The 24,666-nt window shown below is 39.4% G+C and overlaps 1 protein-coding gene across 4 annotated transcripts in view; it reads left to right on the plus strand.

Moving 5' to 3' along the window:
* Positions 1-731: 731 nt before the first annotated feature.
* The window catches only part of ADGRB3 (adhesion G protein-coupled receptor B3), a 730,220-nt gene continuing 706,285 nt past the window's right edge, over positions 732-24,666 (plus strand). For all 4 annotated transcript variants that reach the window (XM_060235460.1, XM_060235469.1, XM_060235479.1 and 1 more), the window contains exons 1-2: positions 732-892; positions 3,519-4,287. In XM_060235460.1, the coding sequence (XP_060091443.1) occupies positions 3,534-4,287 (754 nt within the window). In that variant the 5' untranslated portion in view covers positions 732-892; positions 3,519-3,533. The remainder of the gene's footprint in view (positions 893-3,518; positions 4,288-24,666) is intronic.

A 24,666-nucleotide genomic window follows, 5' to 3' on the forward strand; every position in this document is an offset into this window, starting at 1 on the left:
TCTCTCTCTCACACACACACACATCCCGGAGAAGGAAGGGAGCGCACAGGCGCACACTGGAGCGCACGCACATCTTCATTCTTCCTCGCCTCACGCGCGCGCGCACATCCATACGCTCACACACACACCCTGACTGGCTCTTCCCGCGCTCTCCCACAGCTTCATCGCCCGTCCTTCTCCTCCGCTGGCTTCTGCCTGTTCCCTCAGCCTGCGAACAGCTATTCGGCAGCCTTGGCCAAGGATCTACCTAGATTTTTTTTTGTTCTCTCCCCCCCTCCCCTCCTCAGTCGGTGCCCTTCTCTCAGTTACCTGCGAGCTCGGGGGAGGGAGGGAGGAGGCGGAGGGCGAAAAGAGGAAGGAGACCCAGCCGACTGGCAAGCACCACCACCAAGAGCCAAAGCCCGCCAAGCAAGCAAGCTGCAATAGGGCAGCCGGATCTCTTTTGAGTTCGTCTCCTCGCTTGTTGTCTCTGGCGCCTGGTCTCTCTCTCTCTCTCTCTCTCGGTTGTTGGGTTAGACTTGATTTCCAAGTTTTTTTCGTAAAAGAGAAAGAAAGCCTCTGCTGTTAAGACAAGTCCATTTTAAACCCCTCCCCCCCCTTTCTTTCGTGGTTTGGGCTTTTTTGCTTTTCTCCCTTTATACGTGGCTGGATTTTGTGGATCTGGAAACAACCCTTTGGCTGTGCCGAGTTTCTCTCCCCCCCCCTCCCCCGGTCTTCTGCGGTTTAATTCACCCCCTCCCTCCCTGCTGTCTTGGTTTTGAATGCGAGCTGAGGAAAATGGGCAACGGTGCTTCCGCCAGAAGGGGAATCTCGCCGTGCCTGATTTTGGGACGTGTGCCTGTGGTGCTAGGATCTTCTTAGAGAAATAGCCTGCCTGCTTTCGGAGTGGAAGGTAAGGCTTGGGTGGCGGGCGGGGGGGGCGGGGGTGGTGGCAAGAGAGACGCGAAGCTCGGGATGGCGGGGAGGAAGGCTGGACTGTTGATGAAGGGAGAGAAAAGACACGCAGTCCGACAGGATTCCTGCAGCCAAGTGCACCCCTCCCCCCCCCCGGGCCACCATCCAAAAGTTAGAGAAGTTCCCTCGGCAGGTGGGCGAGCAGTTACCACCCAGGGAGCCTTCCCAAGCCAGGCAGGTTTGTGCACCATGGGCGGGAGGGGGGGGTGTTACTGCGAGGGGAGAAGGGGGAGATCCGGAGGTTAATACGAAGTTTAAGGGAAGTCTTCAGTTCTGGAGCAGATCAGTGGAGTGATGGCGCCGTCTAGGTTCGATTAGACCACAGTGTCACTTAGAAGGGGGAAATAAAAACGTTGGGGAGAAAAGCAGGTGAAAACGGGCAAAGCCTACTTTTTTTTAAGGGACTAACCTTTTAAGCGGATCTTCCCCGCCATGCTCCCATTGGAGCCTCTTGCTTCTGAAATGAATGAGAAGTTCTAACGTTTGGCAATTTGCTGCATCGCAACCCCCAGATACTCTCTTGCTTGATCCAGTGTGCCCCAAAGAGAGAGCCCTGTTTGTAGCTTATGGAGGATTGTCTCATGTTCAGACAAGCCAGAATGCTGCCCCTTTTGCCGGGTTTCTTAATGGAAAGCAATCGAGCGCTGCAGATGTTTGTATTTTTTATTTTACTGGGAGCCCCCCTCCCCCCCGCCCCCCAACACACACTATCATTCACACACACTTCATTTCTCAGGCTCTTAGTCTCATTTGAAAACCAGGACATACACTCGTTTCAGCTGGTGAGGTAGGTCCCCTCTCACTAATGGAATCTCTAATTTAGAGCTTTCTTGTCACATTGCCTTTCAACCACTAGACCCGCCAGAATAATACTGCACAGAGCTTCAGTGTTTCCAAAGTGCTCCAGCTTTACATGTGTAAAGCTTAAGTGATTATTTGCAGGTTTTACCAAAAGCAAGTTTTCTTACTTTTCACTTGAATGGCCTAACAGCCTATTTTTGTAAAGAAGCCAGTTGTTGTTTCTTGTGACTGTCACAAAACAGAAAAATCTAATATGTCCAGTAGAAGCTATTTCCCACAACAATTTCAGTTTTCTCCAAATCTCTCTGTGAAACCACAAATTTAAAGAGAACACGAGCTGATGCTGTTTCCCCTTCTCTGCATTTAGAGTGTGCAATTTATAATCTGTGAAGTGCAAAATCTCTTTCAGGAAACTGTATCCCACGATTTGTTCAGCATTACGCAATTGGGGGTGGGAGATGCCTGGTCATTCAAAGGGGAGATGAAAGAGAGAGAGGCAGAGAGAGAGACTTTTTTCAAGAGCTTGGTAACTCTTCGTATGTGTATCTGTAAACAAACAACAGTGTCAACTAAAGAGTTTATAAGTATTAAACTGGCCTCCCTTATGTCAGCTCCCACTTATGAAGAGAGTAAAGATGAATAAGGCTGAAGCAACTTCTCACAGTTGTTAATGCTGAACATGATATATTCATATAAATATACATTCTGGAGGAAAATACAGACAAAATTCATGTCTTTACCTTCTGTTATGAGAAAGCAAATCCAGTACTGTTGTAAGTACTGAGGGCACTGATGCAGTTGCTGTATTTGTGATAGAACTGGTAAAGAGAAGAGATAATCTCCTTCATCAACCAACACAGCTGCAAAACAAGAACAACAGAAATAAAAGGCAAGGGATAGCTAAGAAGACCTAATCCATGCTCATATTCAGAGAGCCATCCAAGCACAGCAGTACTGTCTTGGGCTGCATGTAGATCCTCTTCATGTATCCCAAGAGGCTGAATCATGCAGAAATGGTAGTGTTCAAAATTGTGAATCTTAACCTAACAGCCAGCAAAAAGTTCTTGCTGTCTAACTAGCCATATTTCCCTCAAGATAATACTTTCAGTATTTTAATAAATTGTTGGATCTTACTAAATATCATACCAGATTCTTCTTGAAAACGGGATCTTAATATATCCGGGTTGCTACTGCAATGGCATGCAACTACATGGGAAATAATGCCCCATCTATAGCAAAAAACAATGCGCATTTTTCAGTCATGAATGTCACTCATCACAATTACTCTCAAACCCAACAGAAAAGATGTAAGAGAATAGTAGCTGTTCCTGGTTTTTCCTTCAAAGAGAAATTGGTTTTATGTATAGAAAGTTCCTAATGTTATAAATCAATTAGTGTTTCTGTTGTGAACAGATAAAGACCACTGGCTTTAAATGTTAATTAAGTATTTAAAAGTAGGGGATATGAAGCTGAATATATACTAAGCAGGAGGAGACATTTCAATTAATAATATAACAAATGTTATTATTATTTTTTTAAAAAAATAAGACTATAGAGAATGTGACAGTTACATTGGCCACATGGTGGTGCTGTTCACACAGTATCCAAATTTTTTATGTGATATAATTTAAAAAAGAAATTACCTGCCATTTGGAAAAAAAAATCTATCTGAAATCTTGAAAACATCTGGCAGAAATACTGGAAGGAGTTTGATTTTCATTGCATGGAGAATTCGACCTGCATTTTTCTTTCCTTTCCTGCAGGCCAAATGACATAGGATGAAGGCTGTTCGTAATTTGCTGATTTATATATTTTCCACCTATCTACTGGTTATGTTTGGATTTAATGCCACCCAAGACTTCTGGTGTTCAACGCTGGTGAAGGGGGTCATTTACGGATCGTATTCTGTAAGCGAAATGTTCCCCAAAAACTTTACAAACTGCACTTGGACGCTGGAAAATCCAGATCCGACCAAATATAGTATTTACCTGAAATTTTCCAAAAAGGACTTCAGCTGCTCTAACTTTTCTCTCCTGGCTTATCAGTTTGATCATTTTTCCCATGAAAAAATTAAGGATCTCTTAAAGAATAATCATTCTATAATGCAGCTCTGCGATTCCAAGAATGCTTTTGTATTTCTGCAATATGATAAGAATTTCATTCAGATACGCCGGGTCTACCCTTTCGATTTCATAGGATTATACAAAAAGGAAGATGATCAGAAATCTTTCTTTGAATTTTTGGTTTTGAACAAGGTGAGCCCAAGCCAATTTGGTTGCCATATATTATGCACTTGGCTGGAGAGCTGCTTGAAATCTGAGAATGGGAGAACTGAATCTTGTGGGATCATGTATACAAAATGCACCTGCCCTCAGCACTTGGGGGAATGGGGGGGAGATGACCATTCCCTGGTGTTGCTTAATAATGTAGTACTGCCCCTTAATGAGCAAACGGAAGGCTGTCTCACCCAGGAGCTGCAAACTACCCAGGTCTGCAACCTTACCAGGGAAGCCAAGCGTCCACCGAAGGAAGGTAGGTACTCTTTAGTAGGTCTCAATTGTCCCAAAGTCCTATCTTGCTTTTGATTCTTCTGATACCTACCTATCTATCTATATGTATGTGTGTATATGTATTGGTTTGAGTTGCACTCCACACCAGCTGCCCACATCAAAGGATTTCTAAAGGTCTGTGGACAATCATCTTCTGGATTGCTTCCAGAAGGAAGGGTTTAATTTTTTAAAAGTTAATCTAATATCAGTGTTTTGTTTTAATCTCTGTTGAACAGTTTCCTCATATTTCACCAAGGATTTATGTTCTTGTTCTCAGCCCTGCTTCAATAATGCTAATAGGATGGAAACAAAGTTGCTCTCTCTCTTGTTCTCACTGCAACCACCCAGATACCATATGTTTATTCTCATGTAATCCTGTTGCTTTGGCTTTGCAAGGAAGATATTTCCAAAGGCATGTGAGTAACCTGAATAAAGGTCTACACATTCAAAGTGCTCAGGACACCAGAGGTTGAGGGTGAAGGGCAATCCTGATTACATTCCAATCAGCAGCTAAAAAAATATGTTGAGTTTAACAGAGTTAGCTGTGGCCACTGGCACTGCTGGTCCAAGGGGACAATTGCAAGGTACATAATCTCATTGAAGCTAAGTAGGCATGAGATAGGTCAGTGCTTGGATAGGAAACCCTGTTATTGTTGCCTTGAGTTCCATAATGGAAGAAAGGTGGGGCAGAGATGTAAGCAATACTAGTGTTGCCTTAAAAGAAAAGTTTTAAAAATAAGGTAGGTTGCAAGATGTGCTCTGTGGTATTCTGAAATAAGGAAACATCTATTATGCATCTTTGCTGTTGACTTCTGAAAAGGAACATTAACCCTAAGTCGCGTACATGCACACAGACATACACAGAGGAGAAATTCACTTGGTGTTCATCTTGTCCATAGAGAAAGAAGCCGCAGGAGAGCCAATTCTCTTCTCTCTCTCCAACACCCAGGCAATAAAAGTTGCATAAGAGGTGATGATATCAAAGTGAAATAATTATACAGGTGTGGAGGTTGTATTTTGATAATGTTAGCAATTAAAAAACAACAAAGCAACCATTGAGCTATGCTAGGTCTCGATACTGTTAGATATTTCTGGGTGCCACCTGCCTCTGTTCATCACAAAGATTCATTCAGTCTTTTCTTCCTGTATGCCTCCCTATCCCCTCCCCTCTACCTGTAGATATGCAGAGAAGAAGAGGAAGCAGATGCAGGAATATGTTAGGGAAATAACCATCTGGACCTGAAAGCTTCATAGGGAAGAAGTGTTAGGGACATAAAAATAGAACTGTTAAAATATGGAACCGTTATAGTTCAGAGATGCAAAATGTTAAGTATACTGATGTATGAGGAAAAATTAATCTGATACCTAGATTTACATTACCTAATATGGTTAGGAAATTGTGCAAATGAGAAGACTGTTTTTTTCCTGTGCAATTATATAAATTTGGTATGGAACTAGGGAGTGAGTGAGTATGTGCGTGTGTGTGTGAGAGAGAGAGAGAGAAAAAGAAGACTGGGGAAGAGAATCTGCCCCCTATCTAAGCATAGCTCCCTGTGCTGAAGGAGGTTGCATTTTAATGCAGGAAATGTTTTCTCTCTCCCTGGTTTCTACATGGTCACAAAGCTCTCTGTCTATGGGGAGGCAGAGCCAAGCTGCCGGTCTCCCTAATAGAAGTTGCCTTTGTAAAGGAATGTAAAATTGACACGTTGTTCTGTGAGGATTTTCTTTAAGGGCAGCCAAGGCTGAGTGGTGTGGGAGAAGAAAAGCTGAAGCTGCTCTAACTGCTGAGCTGCCAAAGATACTCATAAGGGATGGGGGCAGGGAGGGAGTATCTCAACTACTATATTCAGGCTAAAGGAGGCTAAAGATTAGTGCCCTCTGGGGCAGGGAGGGGGGCAGGTGGAGAAGGTGATACTGGTTAAAGTAGTATGGAGACAGGACTTGTGTTGACTTTCATGTTTCTCCAAATATAGTCTGCAGCTGGGGGATGAGGGCTGCAAAGTGATTTTAAATTACTCAAATGCTTGTTTCTTGTAAAGATCCCATAGAAGCCCTTGTAACGGCAGGGATGGTATTTAACATCATTTAAAGCTAATTAATGTCCCTTAGAATAAGGAATTTCCCCCCCAAATTGTGATACTTGAAGCTGACTATTAAGACAATTAAACTGCAGAAAGTGTCTGAGAGACATGGGAACCTATTAGCATTTGAAGGCTCTAATTGTTTTTGGGAACAGTTGCGGACTTTAACCCATTCCTGATGGCAATGGGGAGAACCACATTCTTTCTTCCACCCACTCCCCGAAGATCAGTTTTTATAGGAAAGTAACAGCTGGCAGGCCAGTTTTCTATGAACTCAGTTGGAGGAGGGTGGGTAGATTTATAGAGAACTTGCTGGTTATGTTTGTGATGGATGCATTAAGATAGTCTTGGGATTGATGGAAAATGTGACAAATGGCTGCCAGGGTTCTTTGTTGACTCATAATAAAAATTAAATGGAAGACTTTGTAAATACACTTTTTTTTTTCTCTTCTGGGGGAAAATAGGTGATGGTGTTAGGGATTCCATGGTCTAGAGAGGACTGATGAGACTAGTAGATTACTATTCTACCTTCTTGCATTTTAGACTTCACTGTTTCATCAAGTTACACTCCAGAACTGAGTTGTGTATCCCATAGAGCACCCATGATTTATTCAGCTATCATATCGGGGGATAAGAGAAAGGGAGATTCCTTTAAATAAATGAATGTCTCTTAAAGCAGAAGATAGCTGGTAACTGTTAAGTTTATGTTCCAGAAGTTAGACTTATGTACAAGGTTGCCAACTGGACAGGGAGAAAAAGAAGTCTGTTCCCTTTAATAGAAGGTTAATGATACTACCAACTACAGAATTGGAGTTTGTTTTTAGATTGTTATATTGTTTTTAGATTGTATATTGTTTTATTATATGTATTTGATTTTAATCTTATGTTATTGATTGTAGTTATCCACCCAGAGCCCATTTGGGAGAGGGTGGGTTATAAATTGACAATAATAAATAAATAATGAGTGGAAATGGGCAGCTGAAGATTTTCATGCCGTGAAGTTAAATAACAACACCTGATAATTGCTTGCAGATCAAAATACTAAAGGGACAGCTACAGGAAACAAAGTTGGCAACCCTGCATTTTGTGTCTCTTTGTTAAGTATTCTATATTAGGCTGACAGCTATCATGCTTTGGCAAATTGAGGTTTATCATTCCCCCAGAGATTTAGACGGAACAGCCATTCAGTGAATGCCGAGGCTATGCAGTATAGGCATTTGTAGTGTCATTTCCTCAGCTGCTATATTTGGGGAACAATTAAATTTGAATTGCAAAACACCTGCCATTCCTCTTGTTATACATGCTTCTTTCAGTACCCATCCCAGTTAAACCGCAGGGTACCTAGGAAATGAAGATGTGTGTGGGTGACAACTGTGTTTGCCAAATACATGTTTCTACCTATTTTTCTCTTTTGACGTAGGTGGAAATTGTGAGTCAGTGCTTGTAACAATGTACCTAGTAGAACTCAGCTAGTGAAAATGGGATTTTTTTGGTTGTTGTTTTAAAATATGGAAGTCCCGGACTTTGGGGGAAAATATATTTCTATTTCAAATGTGCCTTACTTGCGCTAACTTTGGCTTGTCATTGGTAATATTATGATGTTAGAAAATACTTAGGTCCCCATTAAGGTGGAAAGTTGGGATTAAAATGTTCCAAATAAATAAATATTTGAAAAAACATAAAGCATTTGCATAAAAACAAAGCTTTCACATTCTATTACTGGAATCCTATATATATATATATATATATATATATATATATATATATATATATATATATACACACACACACACACACACTTCTATTTCTGTCAGGGTGTGATGCTTGGTTGTTTTTTTAAATTGTGTGCTTATTAGGTATACTTGAATTTTATTATTGAGTCATTATACTAAACTGGTACATTTTTATTATCAGCTAAGCATTTTTTGAAAACTGATCTTCAAATTTCTACAATGGTTAACTACAATTTTCTGAGAAATTTGAGAACTGTATGATAGAAATGATATATATATGTATTGTACCATTTAATGAAATAATTTTATAGATCACAAATAATATATGCATATTAGCTATCATCAGTTACTTCTGGCTTTCTGTTTGGTACATGATGTAACATGTCTGAAAATCATAAAATAATAATTACAATTATATCACAAATAATCACAAATCACATATAATCACAAATAAATAATAAAATAATCCACATTAGAGGGAAAAGTGTGTTTTGTTTATATGTCTGATTATATGTTTGACATGATGAACATACAAGGCCTATAGGCAGCAAAGTCATTCTCAGAACCAAGGTACCCTTTTTTCACCCAGTGGTGGTCATAGTAGAATTGTTCTGGTTGAATAGACTGCAAAGGCTATCTGTCTGCAGATACTTAAATCAAGGCCATGGAGGCAGAAAACAATTCCTTCCCTGAAAACCCCTCTGAAGTTTGCAGAAGAATCTGAAAACATTTTTAAAATAGAAGAGGGTATAAATCCCACCCAGTGGAGGAGCCTTGTCTGCACTTGTGCACACAATGCATCTCCATTCTCCTAACTTCATTCACACTATGGAGGCAGCAGTGATTCATATGGACAGGTGAGCAAGCCATTAGAGACAGCACTGCAAGATGACCAGGGGCCTCTGCCACTGTCCCCCACTGCCACTGTGTGAAGCAGCTGGCAAGCAGGGAAATAGAAGCCAGTAAGTGGGCAACCTGGTGATTATAACCCCCCCCCCCCCACACACACACACACAAAATACTGAAAAGTCTCAAGGGTTCCCACATAGTTTTATAACAGTTATATTAAAAATCTGGGACACTTGCAATATGACGATTACTAGCAGAGACTCAAAATAACTCTGTTTAGGGTTGCACTCTAAGAGATTTATCTGAGCCTATGAAAACCTTGTTCACACTAGGAGACTTTAATAATTTTATGTAATTCACAAATTTTACAATCTGCAACCTGATTATATGTGGATATTCTCTAACTTGGCCTGGTGTCCATGGCAATATAAAAAAATGTTGCATGCTCAACAATGCTCCATGAATATTTTACTCTCAATATTTATTACAATATTATTATTTGGTTTCTGAGTCTATTAAATTTACAATGTACTCTGTCTTGTACAGTTGAGCTAATCTAGATTACTCCCAAACATTTTCTTTTTTATACATTAACATGGGTCTCTGAACATATCTAACAACTCTACAACTTTGAGGATGTGATATTTCAAAGCCATGTGGCATAAATAGTGAAGCATTTGCTTTCTTAAGGCTTGGTTACATATGACAAGACTACAGGGAAAACATAACCATGTTCCATGGTTATCTCTATGCAAAAAGATGTACATTTAAATTTGATTTTAAGAGAGAGCGCCAGATAAGCTTAGGGTATATTTGGTACTGGTTTAGCTTAATTTTCTCATTCATTCATTAATGTAAGATTTAATTTTTATATTTATAAGGTTTTCACATACCTGTCAACAGTTGTCAAGGCAAAAGTGGCTCCTTCAAATACTTTACCGTACCCCACAATTTCCTGTCATGGAAAGCCAATGAAAATTAAAAGCCAACATAATTAAAGCAGTGGTATTCATTCCACAGTGTATGGAGAGTTACACTCACATTTACCATCAACACAAAACACATCAACATATCAACACTGGTATGTCCTGTGTGCCATCTCACCAAATGAACACATACAGTAATATAAAATATTAATGTTAACTTTTTATAACTGTATCCTTTAAAAAATTTCCAGACCCCTCTGAGTATGTAGCTTGTTTGTCTCCACCACTATTGAACCCTAGCCAGATCTGTGTATCTGATTTGCGGGAAAAGGCTTGGAAGTCCAGTCTGTCACAAAATAACTTGCACATTTTCATGTTCAACCTATGTCAGAAATACCCTTATAGCTGAAATGTAGTGTTGTAAGAGATAAGATCGCTAGAACAGAATCAGATGGTCCAAGGGTGCAGATTTGTCCAGTTGTGTGTGATAACTAACTTTCAGCTTGTGCAGTCTGAGGATGTGGACAGGATTCTTGGAAGTTTGAGATTTGTCACCCGTTTGTATGACCCTTGTCCAGGCTAGCTGCTTAAATCTGCTGGTGGGAGGGGGGGGTTCACGAGACTAAATGCTGTCTGAGAGATGGGCTGGTTGCACCTGCCTTGTGTTTCAAATAATTTATTAGTAACATATGGTAGTATATTCAATTTCTTATATCATGAATAACTACTTTTCCCCTCTATCCCATATATTACTTTCTACCTACCCCTTCCCCCGTTATTAGACCCCTGCTGGTGTACTATACTTAAGATATTAGTATTAAAGGTATCCTTAATTCATAAGAACCAAAATTCATATCCTCCTCCCTCTTATACTTAGTCATTATCAAAAATTGTCCAATGCCCTTTTATTTTCCACTCTTTTTCTACATATCTTCTAAACTTTTTCCACTCCATCTTAAATACTTCTAAATCATAGTCTTTTAAAGTTCTTGTTAACTTGTCCATTTCACTCCATGTCATAACTTTTACAATCCAATCCCATTTTTCTGGTATTTTTTCTTGCTTCCACAACTGCACATACAGTGTCCTAGCTGCTGACAGCTTGTATCAGATTAAAGTCCTATCTTCTTTTGAAAATTTTTCCATTTGTAATCCCAACAGAAAAGTCTATGCGACTTTGTTAAATTCATACCCCAAGATCTTAGAAATCTCTTGTTGAATCATCTGCCAATACATTTTCGTCCTTTCACAAGTCCACTACATATGGTAGAAAGAACCTTCATGTTTTTTACATTTCCAACATCTATCTGGTATCTTATTGTTCATCTTTGCCAACTTTTTAGGAGTCATATACCATCTGTACATCATCTTAAAACAATTTTCGTTGATACTCTGACATGTTGAGAGTTTCATAGAGTTCTTCCACAAATATTCCCATGTGTCCATCTGTCTTTATTTACATTAATTGCCCACTTAATCATTTGAGATTTCACTACTTCATCTTCTGTAGACCATTTTAAAAGTAACATAGATTTTTGAAATTAATTTTTCATTATCTCCAAGCAAAACTTCTTCCATTTCCGTTTGTTCTCGTCTTATTCCTTCAGTTTTAAGATCACTTTCCACCAAACTCTTTATTTGTTGCATTTGAAACCAGTCATATTTATAATTCAGCTCCTCAGCAGTTTTCAACTATATTTTACGTATTTTTAATAATTGATTGTATGACATCCATTTTCCTTGTATCTCAGCTGTTATTTTTATTACTTCTGCAGGCACTATCCTTAGTGGTTTTCTCGCATCACCATATTTCTTATACGTCATCCAGATATTTAGCAAATTACTTCTTATGTAATGGTGAGAGAAAAAAACATCCATCTTTTTCTTCCCATAGTACATATAAGTGTGCCAGCCAAATTTATTTCCATGACCTTCCAGCGTCAAAAGTTTTTTATTCAGTAACACCACCCAATCTTTTATCCATACCAAACAAACTGCTTCATGATATAGTCTTAAATCTGGTAGTTGAAATCCTCCTCTTTCCGTAGCGTCTGTTAAAACTGTCATTTTAATCCTTGGTTTCTTTCCAGCCCATATAAATTCTGAAATCTTTCTTTGCCATTTATTAAATGGTTTGCAGTCTTTTGCAATCAGGATAATTTGGAATAAATACAGTATTCTCAGCAAAATATTCATCTTAATTGCAGCAATTCTCCCAAGCAATGACAAATTAAGCTTGTTCCATTTTATCATATCTTCATCCATTTTACGCCATAACTTTTCATAATTATTTTTAAACAAATCAATGTTCTTCATTGTTATTTCCACACCCAAATATTTTACTTTAGAAGTAACTTCACATCCTGTTAGCCTCTGCAGTTCCTTTTGTTTATTTACTTGCATATTTTTACATAAAAGTTTTGATTTTTCCTTATTAACATAAAGTCCCGCCAATTCTCCAAAATTTTGTATTTTAGCTAACAACAAAGGTGTTACTTGTATAGGATTTTCATTTATAAACATTATATCATCTGCAAATGCTTTATATTTATAGGTAAAACCTTTAATTCTCATTCTTCTATTTCTTCATCATCTTGTATTTGCATCAATAAGGTTTCAAGAGTCATTATAAATAGCAACGGCGAAAGCGGACAGCCTTGTCTTGTACCTTTGCTAATTTTCATTTCATCTGTGAGATCTGCATTTATACCTAACCTTGCACGTTGTTCAGTATATATTGCCTTGAAGTGGGCAGTGTTCACTCCTAAAGAAACCTACTCTGGACTCAGGAGAATTGAATAACTACTGTCCAGTCTCAAATGTGCCATTCTGGAACAAGGTGATTTGAGTGGTGGCTGGTCTGAATGAAGTGGATTGCTTAGAAACATTCCAGTCTGGTTTCAGGCCTCATTATAGGACTGAAATGGCCTTGGTAGCCCTAGCAGATAACATGTACCAGGAAATGGACAGGGGGAGTGAGACCATGTTAATTCTTCTGGACTTCTTGGTGGCTTTCTATACTGTCAATCATGGTATCCTTCTGGATCACCTTTTGGGATTGGGTCAGAGGTATACAGTTCTGTGGTGGTTCTGATGCTACCTTGAGGGTAGGTTTCAAAGTGTGGTGTTGGGGTACCGCTGCTCTGCCCCTTGGCCATTGGCCTGTGAGGTTCCCCAAAGTTCCATCTTATTTCTCATGCTTTTTAACATCCATGTAAAGCCGATGGGAGAAGTCATTTGGAGATTTGAGTTGAGCTGCCGCTGACATGCAAATGACACTCAGCTCTATCTTATGCTACCAGAAAATCCCAGGGAGGCTGTGGAAACTGAACAAGTGCCTGGAGCAGTTTTGGAATGGATGAGGGCTAATAAGATAAAATATAATCCCAACAAATTGGAGGTGCTACTTTTGTGGAGAGATGGTCTGATGCAGGAAATGGGTTGTCCTGTGTTCTGGATGCAGTTGCATACCCACTGAAGGAGCAGATTTGTAGCTTGGGGGTGCTCTTGGACTTAGGCCTGTTGGATAAGCCAGTGGCAGTGGTGGCCAGGTGTGCCTTTCAGTAGCTTTGGCTGGTGAGCCAGCTGTAGGCCTTCCTGGACAGAAAACCTCTTGCCACTGTGGTGCATTTTCTATTGACATCTTGATTAGGTTACTGCAGTGTACTCTGTGTGGGCCTGTCCTTGAAGGCTGTTTGGAAACTTCAGTTGGTACAGAATTCTGCAGCCAGAGCATTGACTGGAGTGGGTCATAGGGACCATATCACTCCAATTTAGTTCCATTTACACTGGTTTCCAGTGTGCTTCCAGATGCAATTCAAGATGCTGATAATGACCTTCAAAACCCTGTAAGGCCTGGGACCAACATACCTTAAGGACCACTTTCTTCTGTATGAATCTACCCATATTCTCTAGTCACCTTCAGAGGCCTTGCTTCAGCTGCACCTGCTATCTGAAACTAGACACATAGTAACTAGAGAAAGGGCCTTCCCAGTCATGGCACCAAAACGTTGGAACTCTGTCTACAGGGAGATTTGTCTGCCTCCCTATGTCAAGGTTTTTTGCCAGCAGGTGAAAACTTTTTCGTTTTGTCAGGCATACCCCCAATAATGTTTATTGGCCCTCCTTCTAGTGTTGTTTGTTTATGTGTTTTTAATTGAATTAGCAAGCAGTGGCCTTTCCTAAGCAGAAAAGATCTGGCCACTGTAGTGTATGCCCAGGTAACATCTAGATTAGATTACAACAATGTGTTCTACATGATGCTGCCCTTGAAAAGTGTTTGGAAACTTCGGTTGCTGCAGAATACTGCAGTAAGAATGCTGGCTGCAATGGGTCATGGGAACCATATTGTTCCAGATTTGGCCTATCTACACTGGCTCCCAATCTGTTTCCAGATGCAAATCAAGGTGCTGATATTGATCTTTAAAGCTCTATATGGTTTAGGACCAACTTACTGGAAGGACCAACTACTCTGTTGTGGTCCTACCCAACCACTATAGTCATTTTCAAAGGCCCTGCTTTGAGTTTTTCTGCCTTCTGAGGCTAGACAGGTGGCAACTGGAGGGGGCCTACTTAGTTGAAAGAAAGACTTATAATGTACAATAACACCTTTTCACTCAATTTTTATACTAAGCATCTTTTGTAACAGACATTGGTTTGAAGCCAAAGGCTTGTATTGAGTGACAATTTCCTATGACAGAAGGGATTTCCACCAGACACCATACCATACCATAGACCTTTATTGGCATTGATACAAAAATACAGTATACTTTAAAACCAACACTGACACTATAGAATATAATAAAACCTTAGAAAAAAACAGCAAAAGTTAAATGACATAAAATAGCAGTAAGCTATGCATGAGTAAAAGCCTCTCTGATTTGGATCGCAACCTGTAAAAAGCAAGCAACGTGAGTAGTGACAAAGTTGTGTTTCCCGTGGAGTAGAAAACGAACCTTGGCATTGTCAGAAAGGTCTTGATGGTCAGAAAGCAGTGAATCTAGATATCTTGCACGTGGACTGCTATAAAAAGGGCAGTCCAAAAGAACATGAGGGACCGTTTCGATGACTCCTTGACTACAAGGGCATCGTCTAAGATTGCGGGGGATTCTGTGGTATCTTCCGAAAAGGATGGCCGATGGTAATGCATTAAATCTAGCCAGCATGAATGCTCTTCTTTGGGGAGGATCAGTTAAAAAGAGGAAATAGGGAGCTAAAAGCCCAGGAACATGGGGCTTTTCACTTCCTTTATCCTGCTGCAGCCTAAAATGTACTCTTAAATGCTGCCTCTGGAGGACAGGAATCCCCAGGAACAACATGAAGACAACATAAAGGTCTGCACTGGAAGGGAAGAATCAGAAATCCACTACTGGATACAATCCATTAATTCTCTTTTGCTGAGAAACCGCCCTTCCATAATGAGGCCTCCTCTTTTGGAACAAGACTCCCAGTTAGCAGAAGGTATTCATTGGTACAGCTCACTAAAAATATTCAATGACAGTTGGAATTTTTTTAAAACCCTGATTTTTGTTTCATTTATATCCTTTCTTTTGTCCCCAGTAAGGACCCAAGGTAGCTTACATCATTCTTCTTTCCTCTATTTTATCCTCACAAAAATCCTGTGAGGTAGGTTAGGCTGAGAGTATGTGGCTGGCCAAGATCACCCAGCAAGCTTCTGTGGCATAGTGTTGATTTGGACCTGGACCTTCCAGATCCTAATTCAGTTCTAAGAACCACACCACACTTTTCACAACAGGAGAATATAATTAGGTCCTTAATTAGAAGTAATTCATTCCATTTCGGCACTCTTGTTTCATGGAATACCTTGGGAAATAGCTTTCTCCCTGCCCACCAACGTAATGTTTTGCTTTTGGTACTCTCCTGATTCTAATACGAGTAATTAAGTCATTATTTTTATTGCTCCAGTAGCCTGAGCAGATGCTGTATAATTTATTTGAGTGAGTAACAACATGGACTGTAAAGTGTACTAGATTGCATGATAGTGGGTATGCTGGAGTATCCTGTACCTTGATTTCTTTGAGAGAGTGGAAAAAAAAATACTGGAAAGGCTAAATTAAAAAATGGTGACTTCACATTTCAAATTCACAATGACTAATTTGCTTTCAAGAGCTGCCACTAAACTCCTAGGGCAGTTGTACTTACTGAATCTTGACAGGCATATAGTAATCTTTTATAAAGTATTTTTATTTCTTTTGTATTAAGTTTTCAAATGACTTTGTCAAATCTCTCATGTTATTTTTAATATTATCATCTGGAATTATCAGCATTGTAGTGTTCACTTTTCCGTTTTAATTTGTAGGAGAATGATCTGTTTAACATTTTAATACACAGCTAGTAATTTATTCAGAAAAGAGTTCTGTTTTCCAAGGGAATTAATTTTTAAGGGTTTTTTTTTCCCTTCAGTCATACAGTACGGGCTCTATGAAAGCATCCAGATCAAAAGTTGTTGTGACTCTTTAAATCTTAAGTTGAGGTTTAACTGTTCTTCTGTAAGTCTGCTGTAATTATAATAAAATAAAGAACAGTGGTATTCTGCTGGGCAGCATTATTTGTATTTACTACTAACAAGAAATATAAAACAAGAAAAACATGGCACAGTGGGAAAGTGCCAATTTACAGTGCATCAGTGGTTTGTTTATATATTAGCATTTACGCTTTTTAGCTGCTTTCTTGTGACCATGTTAAATTATTGATAAGAAATTCAATAATATTTATTTATTTAATTGGACTTTTAACCACCCTTCCCTGCTTGTATGGAAAGTGAATTTATTTTTAAAAGTTAGTTGTTGACAGATCTGCTCAGCTTCTTAAAAGCTTCTAGATTCTGCAAGCCTTCTGTAGGATTTACAATCCGATATTATATTTGTGAACATACAATATCCAGTGGGATGTTATAGACCACGCAACAGCTGTTCTTGTAGAAAACCATGCCTGGAATCCAGCTGCACAATGAGGGAATGGAACACATCCAAATGCCTGCTGTCTATGCCCCTAAGTTGGTATAGATAGAATCTTACTGAAAGTGGGTAAAATGACCAACAATACCTGGTGGTTTGGGTTTGATTAGTGAGCCCAGATGTGCATGCAGATGGTGAAGCACATGTGATCAATGGAATACACTTACAACTGCATAGGATGTGCTTGATGAGGGTGGACCAATAAAAGTGCTATATCATGTGTCCCACCGTGTTCCACCTTGCTGTCTTTTAATATGGGCGTTTTGCAAAATGTCTGTTTGTAAAAAAACAAACAAACAATGTATAGGTTTTGGGGTGTAATTAGCTCAGGTGATAAGAAATGAAAATATTTACAGTTCTTAGTATGCAGTTGATTTCACATTGTATAGTTTATTGGTTTCCTTTCTGATTGTATGGTATCTTTCCTTTCGTTTCTCCTATCAAAGTTCCACAAGACACTGCTCTTGAGTACCAAAATGGTTGACAAAGGATGAAAGGAATGGAAAAATTGGCTAGAGATGAAGTAATTTTAGGGTTTTTACCACAAAGTTAAAAATCCAAAGCAGCTGAGATTCAGAATTCAGAATGGCAAGCTAAAAATATGGAGATAAAAAGAGCTTTGAGATCTTCATAAAGTGGACACGAGAAGAATATGAAAAGAGGTATCAATCTTAGCTAAGGGCATGGACAGAGTTGATAAGAATATAGGAGATTAATACATCTACCCTGGCAAACTGAGAAGGATTAGCATTTAACACAGCCAAACAGAAAGCCCTTGGACATTGAGAGATAGTCAAATAATATGTATATGGTGGAAGATTTTTTGGAGTGGAAATACCAAAGTGATTGAGAGGAGCAAACATGACATGCTCTGAATCTGGAAATTTGATTATCAGGGTTCATATTATGGGGAGAGAGATCTGTTTGTCGAGTTCAGTTGTGATCCCAGGAGATCTTCAGGTTTAACCTGGAGGCTGGCTACCCTAAGCCTGCCAGCACCTTTTGGGTGACTTGATACTATCTGGCTGACATGATCTAACTAGGCCTGGCTGCTTGCTTCTGTTCAGCAGCAGCCCCCCTATGACCACCATCGTGACTTAAAAGTTGCCAACTCCAGGTTGGGAAATTCCTGGAGATTTGAGGGGTGGAGCCTGGAGACAGTGGGGTTTGTCTCAGACAGGTACAAAGCCAAAGATTCCACCATCTAAGCAAGCCATTTCCTCCTGGGGAACCTCTGTTGCCAATCTCCAGGTGAGGGCTGGAGATCACTCAGAATTAGAACTGCTTTTCAGATTACAGACATCAGCTTCTCTGGAGGAAGGGAGTGAATGCCTTCACTTGGGTGGGTGGGAAGACAGCAAGGTTGGAGGGGCACTCGCTCAGAGTCTCTTTCTAGAGCCCATTATATTTCCCCCCACAATGGGCCTTATTCCCAGTCATGACTTAACTATCTAAAGAAACAGGTGAATGTGGCTAAAGAGAGTATGTAGATCAAGAAATAAAGAGATGTAAGTACTTACACTGGGCAATTTCATTTTGTCTATGATAAATAGTGGACATTTAGACATAAATAGAAAACTTATCTCTACAGGACATATTGTCTACCAAAATAGCAGTATACACACTAAAATCTACTTTCTTTTCCATGCCCAAAGATTTGAAAGCCACCAAAGTAAAAATAAAACAGCATTTGAAATGATAGTTCAAGTAGACAGGATGCTTTTTAAAAGGAGACTTTTTTTAAAAAAGTGTTTTCATTTTGCAGCTTCATACTCTATAAACAAGAAATACATACTATCATCCTTCTAAACCCACTCTCCAACAAAACAAAACAACACCCCCCCCCCCAAAAAAAATCACAAGACTTTATTTTATAGGCTTTTGAAGTCTGCCAGGAGGTGTCTGACAACTTTGGAAAATCAAGGAAATTGTATGCTAAAATATACTTTGGACATAAAATATCAAAAAATGCTGTTAGCGAAAAGGCTTGGCAGATGAGCAGAAAGTGATGTTTTAAATGGATTTTTCAACCCCACTGCAGACTCCATGCTATTGTTTGAGGGTCTTTTGACCCCAGGAGCAGAATTTTTGGAGGACTCAGTGTGCTGAAGAGGGGGGAGGGGGTGCAGACAACTTGCTTCATCAGCTTAATTCCACTGGCAATGCTTTGAATCCTGCTGTTTTCTCCATGGTCTTTAGAGAGGATCCATATAGGAAAAAAAACTTACTAAGTGTCAGCCTTGCTTTCTGTCCTTTGGGCAAACTTAGAAAAAAGCTAGGCTCTTGCATCAGAAGTATTGAACTATTGAAAGGTTCAGACTTTGCTACCATCCTTTTGTTTCTAAGTTACAGGGTATGAATGACATCATTTATTGTTTCAGCAAGTAAGCTGAGGAGATATTATACCAAATCTTGAATTTGCATAATTTGTTAGATTCACAGGAACCATGTATGAATAATTGTTTGCTAGAGGAAGAATATACTCATATCTGAATTTAAATTTGAAAAAAAAAAATTACTTTAAAACCAGGTCTTTTTTATCAGGAATGCACAGGAATGCAGTTCCGGCTGGCTTGGCTCCAGGGGGTGTGGTCTAATATGCAAATGAGTTCCTGCTGAGCTGTGTGAAATAGTGTTGATATCAGGGATGTGTTGCCTGAGATGCAAATAAGTTCCTGCTAGGCCTTTTCTACAAAAAAGTCCTGCTTAAAACTGAAACCAGTTCACAATAGCACATACATTAAGTGAATGAGTGAGAATGAATGGGATTTCAAGTGATGCATTCCTAACATGATGCACTCCTGTCTGATTTACAGATTCTAAGAAATTCTGTACATCTCAGTTCTGTTTAGTGATATTGTTATCTTCACAAATGATGCCTTTAAAAAGGCTTACCCAGCTTGCATTATGTGTTTTCTCTCAAGTTGAGCTCCCCCATATGATTATAGTGATGATTTGTTTGCAATTTAAAATTAGCAGTATTTTATGTATATTTATGTCTAAATACTTGGAAACATTCATAATTGCAAAGGCAGTTGGCAGGTAACTGCAGCTAGCACTTACTTAGAACTTACTGGTTTGTGGAAGATGATGGAAGTTGTGGTCTACCCAGTCTTCCGATTCAGTTTGAGAGACTGAAGAAATTAAAATTTCCACCAATCCTGTGATGGACCAAATGCCTAACAGAGGCTCAGAACCTTTAAGTGACAGGCTGTTTGAACAGAATTCTGTTGAGAGAGTCAGCTAAAGACTGATAGTTGGGAACTGACAGTTGAAGAGTTAAGTGTGGACTGGGAAGGAGGATCAGGGAGAGTAGATCAAGGAAGGATCGGTATTCAGTCCAAAAAAGGGAAATAGCTTCTAGTAAAGAGAAGTAATCTTTGCTCAGTTAAGAAAACAGTTAAGAAAAGAAGTAGCTTCTAGAAAGAAAAAAAAAAGAGTAATCCTTGGTTTGTGCATAAAGAAGGATTTTGGAAACTTGATCACATATTCCTACCTTCTAAACTTTGTGTCAGTGGAACTCAAAAATCTATGTTTAAGCAGAATCTGAAAAAAACCTCTCTCAGAGCTTTAAAGACCTTGTTGAACAGCAAAAACACTTATTTATTGGCAACACATCTTATATTTGTGTTAATACAAAGTTACCTCAGTTTTATTATCGGTTTACCTCATACATCGTACACCTGATTGCACCTGACCTTTTCTCCTCCAATCTAGCATTTTTTTTTATTTTGAAGTTTCAAAAGCCTCTTATGTGCCATTTCAAAAGCAGAGCATGAGATTTTGTCTCTTCCATTAGTTCTTTGGGCTAGGCTGGTATCAACAATCAATATGTGTGTGTATAAAAGGAATATATATAAATGAAGTGACTGGATGAGACAGCACAGACAAATAAGAAAATAGATAAAGGGGAAAAATCTTGCATGTGAGGGAGAGAAAAGGGTGAGATTGTCATAGGGCAATCCTGGGGAAGGTTAGGAAAAATAATTTACAGGAAGGGTAGACTCCACTTGGATATTGTCAGCAGTTTATCTTTCCAACCCTTGAAGGCCAGGGTTTGTCTCTTGCATCTGAATTTGTCCCTTACATCTGAAATGTGTTTGGCCTTATGTTAGCAGTAATTATATATACTGAAAATAGTAATGTTGCCAATTTTTGTGTGTGTGTGTGTCATTCATTTCCAGATTGGAACATTCCTTTTTTGGTCCTATATTGATTATTGACTTACAAGTGTAACAGGGACTTTATTGTATGTTGTAATTTGTACTATTTTACCTCTAAAGAAGGCTTTTGCCTTCTTCACATCACATATATGGTTCTTTTTTTGTGCATTTGCACTTTGATGGTTTTATGAGACTTCATTTGGGCCCCTACAAGGTTTTAATATGTTTTTGTAATAAACATTTGTACTTTTGTCTAGAACTGATAACCCTCTTCACATGTTCTTTTCAGAGTTCCTGGCCATGCAGGAATGTTCCTTTGTATGTAAGCTTTCTTTCAACCTGCAGCAGAATGGTTAGATGTCTAGTATGAGGACAGTGTTTGTGACCTGCAAACAACCTGTGTGTTGAATGAACAGAATATTTACTAGGGCTTATCTCTGACTATTAAAATGATTTACATATAAACTATAACTATTTGAGGAATACCTCCTTCCATACATCCCTTTCCTAAAGAAGTCACCTTAATTTTTTGACAATTGTTACTGTCAGCTAAAGCCATTTTTATTTTATAACACATTTCCTTAAGCAGAAGATAAGAAGTAAACAAGAGCTCTGGTGAATGGATATAGTCTAGCTTCTAGTTCCTAAAAGTAGTTAACCAAGCAGTGCATAAAAGCAGCTGCCTTCATTTGCTCTTCACACCTTCCCTAGCATTTGGTACTCTGTAGGAGAGCTCTTACAACCATTTTATGCTGTGTAGATTTCCAGATCAACATATCAGGCCCTTCTTTATGCTTCCATATATTCAGAGATTATGTAGACAACAAGGGCTAATGTCTTTCAGTGGTCAACTCTTCTTCATGCACTTGGTGCCATCCCTGTTTATTTTTGTAGTACCAGGCAAGGCAAACATTTAGAATGGTTTGCTTACCCCTTGATTTTTTGTTTTCCTATTAATCTATGGCTATAATTAGTTGATCTTACTTTAAAATTGCTGCTGCTGTATTTAATTGTTTCACAATGCAACCCTATAGTTACTCCCATTATTTTCAGTGGGCTTAGACTGGAATACTTCTGCAGGATTTCATTACCAGATAATATGAATGATTTTCTTTCTCTTTTAGACTCTGTTATTTATTCTTTGATTGTATGTAGGCGTCTGTACTTGGGGAAAAATAGATTTGGATTTTGGGAATGGGTTCCATATCAGTATTCTGAAGTATAGGTCCCCACCTATCATTTTGCAATTCTGATTTGGGTTTTTATTTTTTTGAATTATAACATGGGAGGGGATATTATTTCTTATATAAGACATTTTCTGGGGAATTGGAGGTGCTCTTAAAATGAAGTTATACCAGAATACCATGGAGCCTAGTCTAGTAAAGGCTCACAAGTTTCAAGCAAAGCAAATCAAGGGGTCTAATTCTACAGGAGTCTAACTTCCACAGCCATCCTACTTATCTTTATTGTTTCCTGTAAGGAAAAGTTCTGTGCATTCTCCCATGCCATGCAGTGAAACCAACCACTGGTCAAAAACATCCAAATTCAAATAGAACCATCAAACCCAACATAACCAGAACCAACAAGAGAATTCCAGCAGAACCACAAGCCAGTGTGGCAAACCAGAGAATCCAGTCTAAACCAACTTAAGCAAGGCATACTGTCACAAGCCTGGCAGGATTAATGTTGAACCACAGACACCAAGCAGAATCCAGGGCCAAAGTGGCATGCCCCACAGAACCATTGTCAAACCAGAGAATCCAAGCCAGATTAAACTGGCAAGCCAGTATCAAGGCAATCAGCTGGAGCTGGCAAGACACACACACTCTCCCTCTTTCTCTCTCACACACACATGCTCACTCATTCTCACACACAAAACCAGTGGACCATGAATGATCTTCATTGCAGGTGCTTGTCTGAGTTCTGCTTGTTTTAATTGACATACTCGTCTAATTTCCTAACATCTCTTGTTCCAATGATATTTATCTTTGATTTCCTTTAGAAGTATGGCAAGAACAACATTTTTGCACTTTATTTATTTATTTATAGCACTAAGAGTTTGGTGTAGTGCTAAGTGTGCGGACTCTTCTCTGGGAGGGTTTGATTTCCCACTCCTCCACTTGTTGGAATGGCCTTGGGTCAGCCACAGCTTTAACAGGAGTTGTCCTCGAAAGGGTAGCTGCTGTAAGAGCACTCTCTCAGCCCCACCTAATCTCACAGGGTGTCTGTTGTGCAGGGGGGAGGGTAGAGGAGATTGTGACCGCTCTGAGATTTAGTATAGGATGGGATATAAATCCAATATCTTCTTTTTCTTCTTCCCCATGCTACACAGCAACTAGAGTTCTGTTGAAGGGTTCTTTAGAACACAATTTGAAATGTGGATTTTATATATTGCCAATCAGATTGGATTAATTCCCTGCTATTTCTTTCTACTTATGAGTTTCAAGTTTTGGAACTGGGTAGACAGTTCTAACACTCCCCTCAGTGTGTGATCCCATTTATCTGGGAATGATGCCTCCTTCTCTTTCCTTTCTATTGCTAGAGAAACCTGTTATATAGGGGAAACAGGCTTGGGATTCTTAAAATGCTGTCTGTATATATTCCCAAATGTTTCTGAATATTTCTGGAAATATTCAGAAGCCAGATACCAGTATTCCTAAGAATTACAAATATTAATTGAGATACCCAAATATTCATTCATTCATTCAATTTGCTAGGCTGCCCTTCCCTGCAAGCAGGACTCAGAGGGTTGCGTACATCAAAATCAAATACAACCAGATGAAAATTAATCTTATATCAAATATATTAAAATAATTTCTTCAAATTGACACAATTATAGCCTATATCCAAAATGAGAATTAATTCAGTATCCATGAATCCCCTGGGTGGAGGGTGATATGGAGAGGGAAAAAAAGAGGTGGTAGGGGGGTGTATGAGAGTGCCAAATAATTTGCTACCCTCAACCAAATGCCTGGCAGAACATCTCTGCTTTACAAGCCCTACAGAAAGGAAATAAATACAGTAGGGTACAGATGTTCTCTGGCAGAGAGTTCCAGGGGCCAGGCCAGAAAAGGCCCTGGCCCTGGTCAAGGACAAAGTATCTCTCTCAGGCCAGCGACCACTAGAAGGTTCTTATTATTGGAGCATAACACTCTTCCAGGGCATATTGAGAAAAGCAGTCCAAAAGATATGTTGGTCCCTGACCACTAATGGCTTTAAAGGTAAAAACCAAAACCTTGACCTAAATCTAGTGCTCCAGTGGAACCCAGTGCAGCTCATGCAGCCCTAGTTGAATGCATGCCATCTGAGGGGTCCCCATAAGGACCTGCACAGCTGCATTCTGGATCAGCTGGAGCTTCTGAGTCAGGTGCAAGCGTAGGTCAGAGTGAATTACAGTAGTCTATCCTGGAGGTGATAGTTGCATGAATTACAGTGGTTAGGTTGGGGCAAGATAGGTAGGGAGCAAGTTGCCTAACTTGGCACAGTTTTAAAAATGCCAGCTTGACAACTTTCGTGACCTGGGCCTCCATAAATAAGGTGGCATCCAGGATTTCAAATATACCTGAAAAATACCAATAAGGTATTCAGACTGGAAATATCCAAATATTCATCCTTAATTACAAGGTTGTTCTA

This window comes from Heteronotia binoei, chromosome 1, assembly GCF_032191835.1.
Source record: "Heteronotia binoei isolate CCM8104 ecotype False Entrance Well chromosome 1, APGP_CSIRO_Hbin_v1, whole genome shotgun sequence".
Taxonomy (NCBI): domain Eukaryota; kingdom Metazoa; phylum Chordata; class Lepidosauria; order Squamata; family Gekkonidae; genus Heteronotia; species Heteronotia binoei.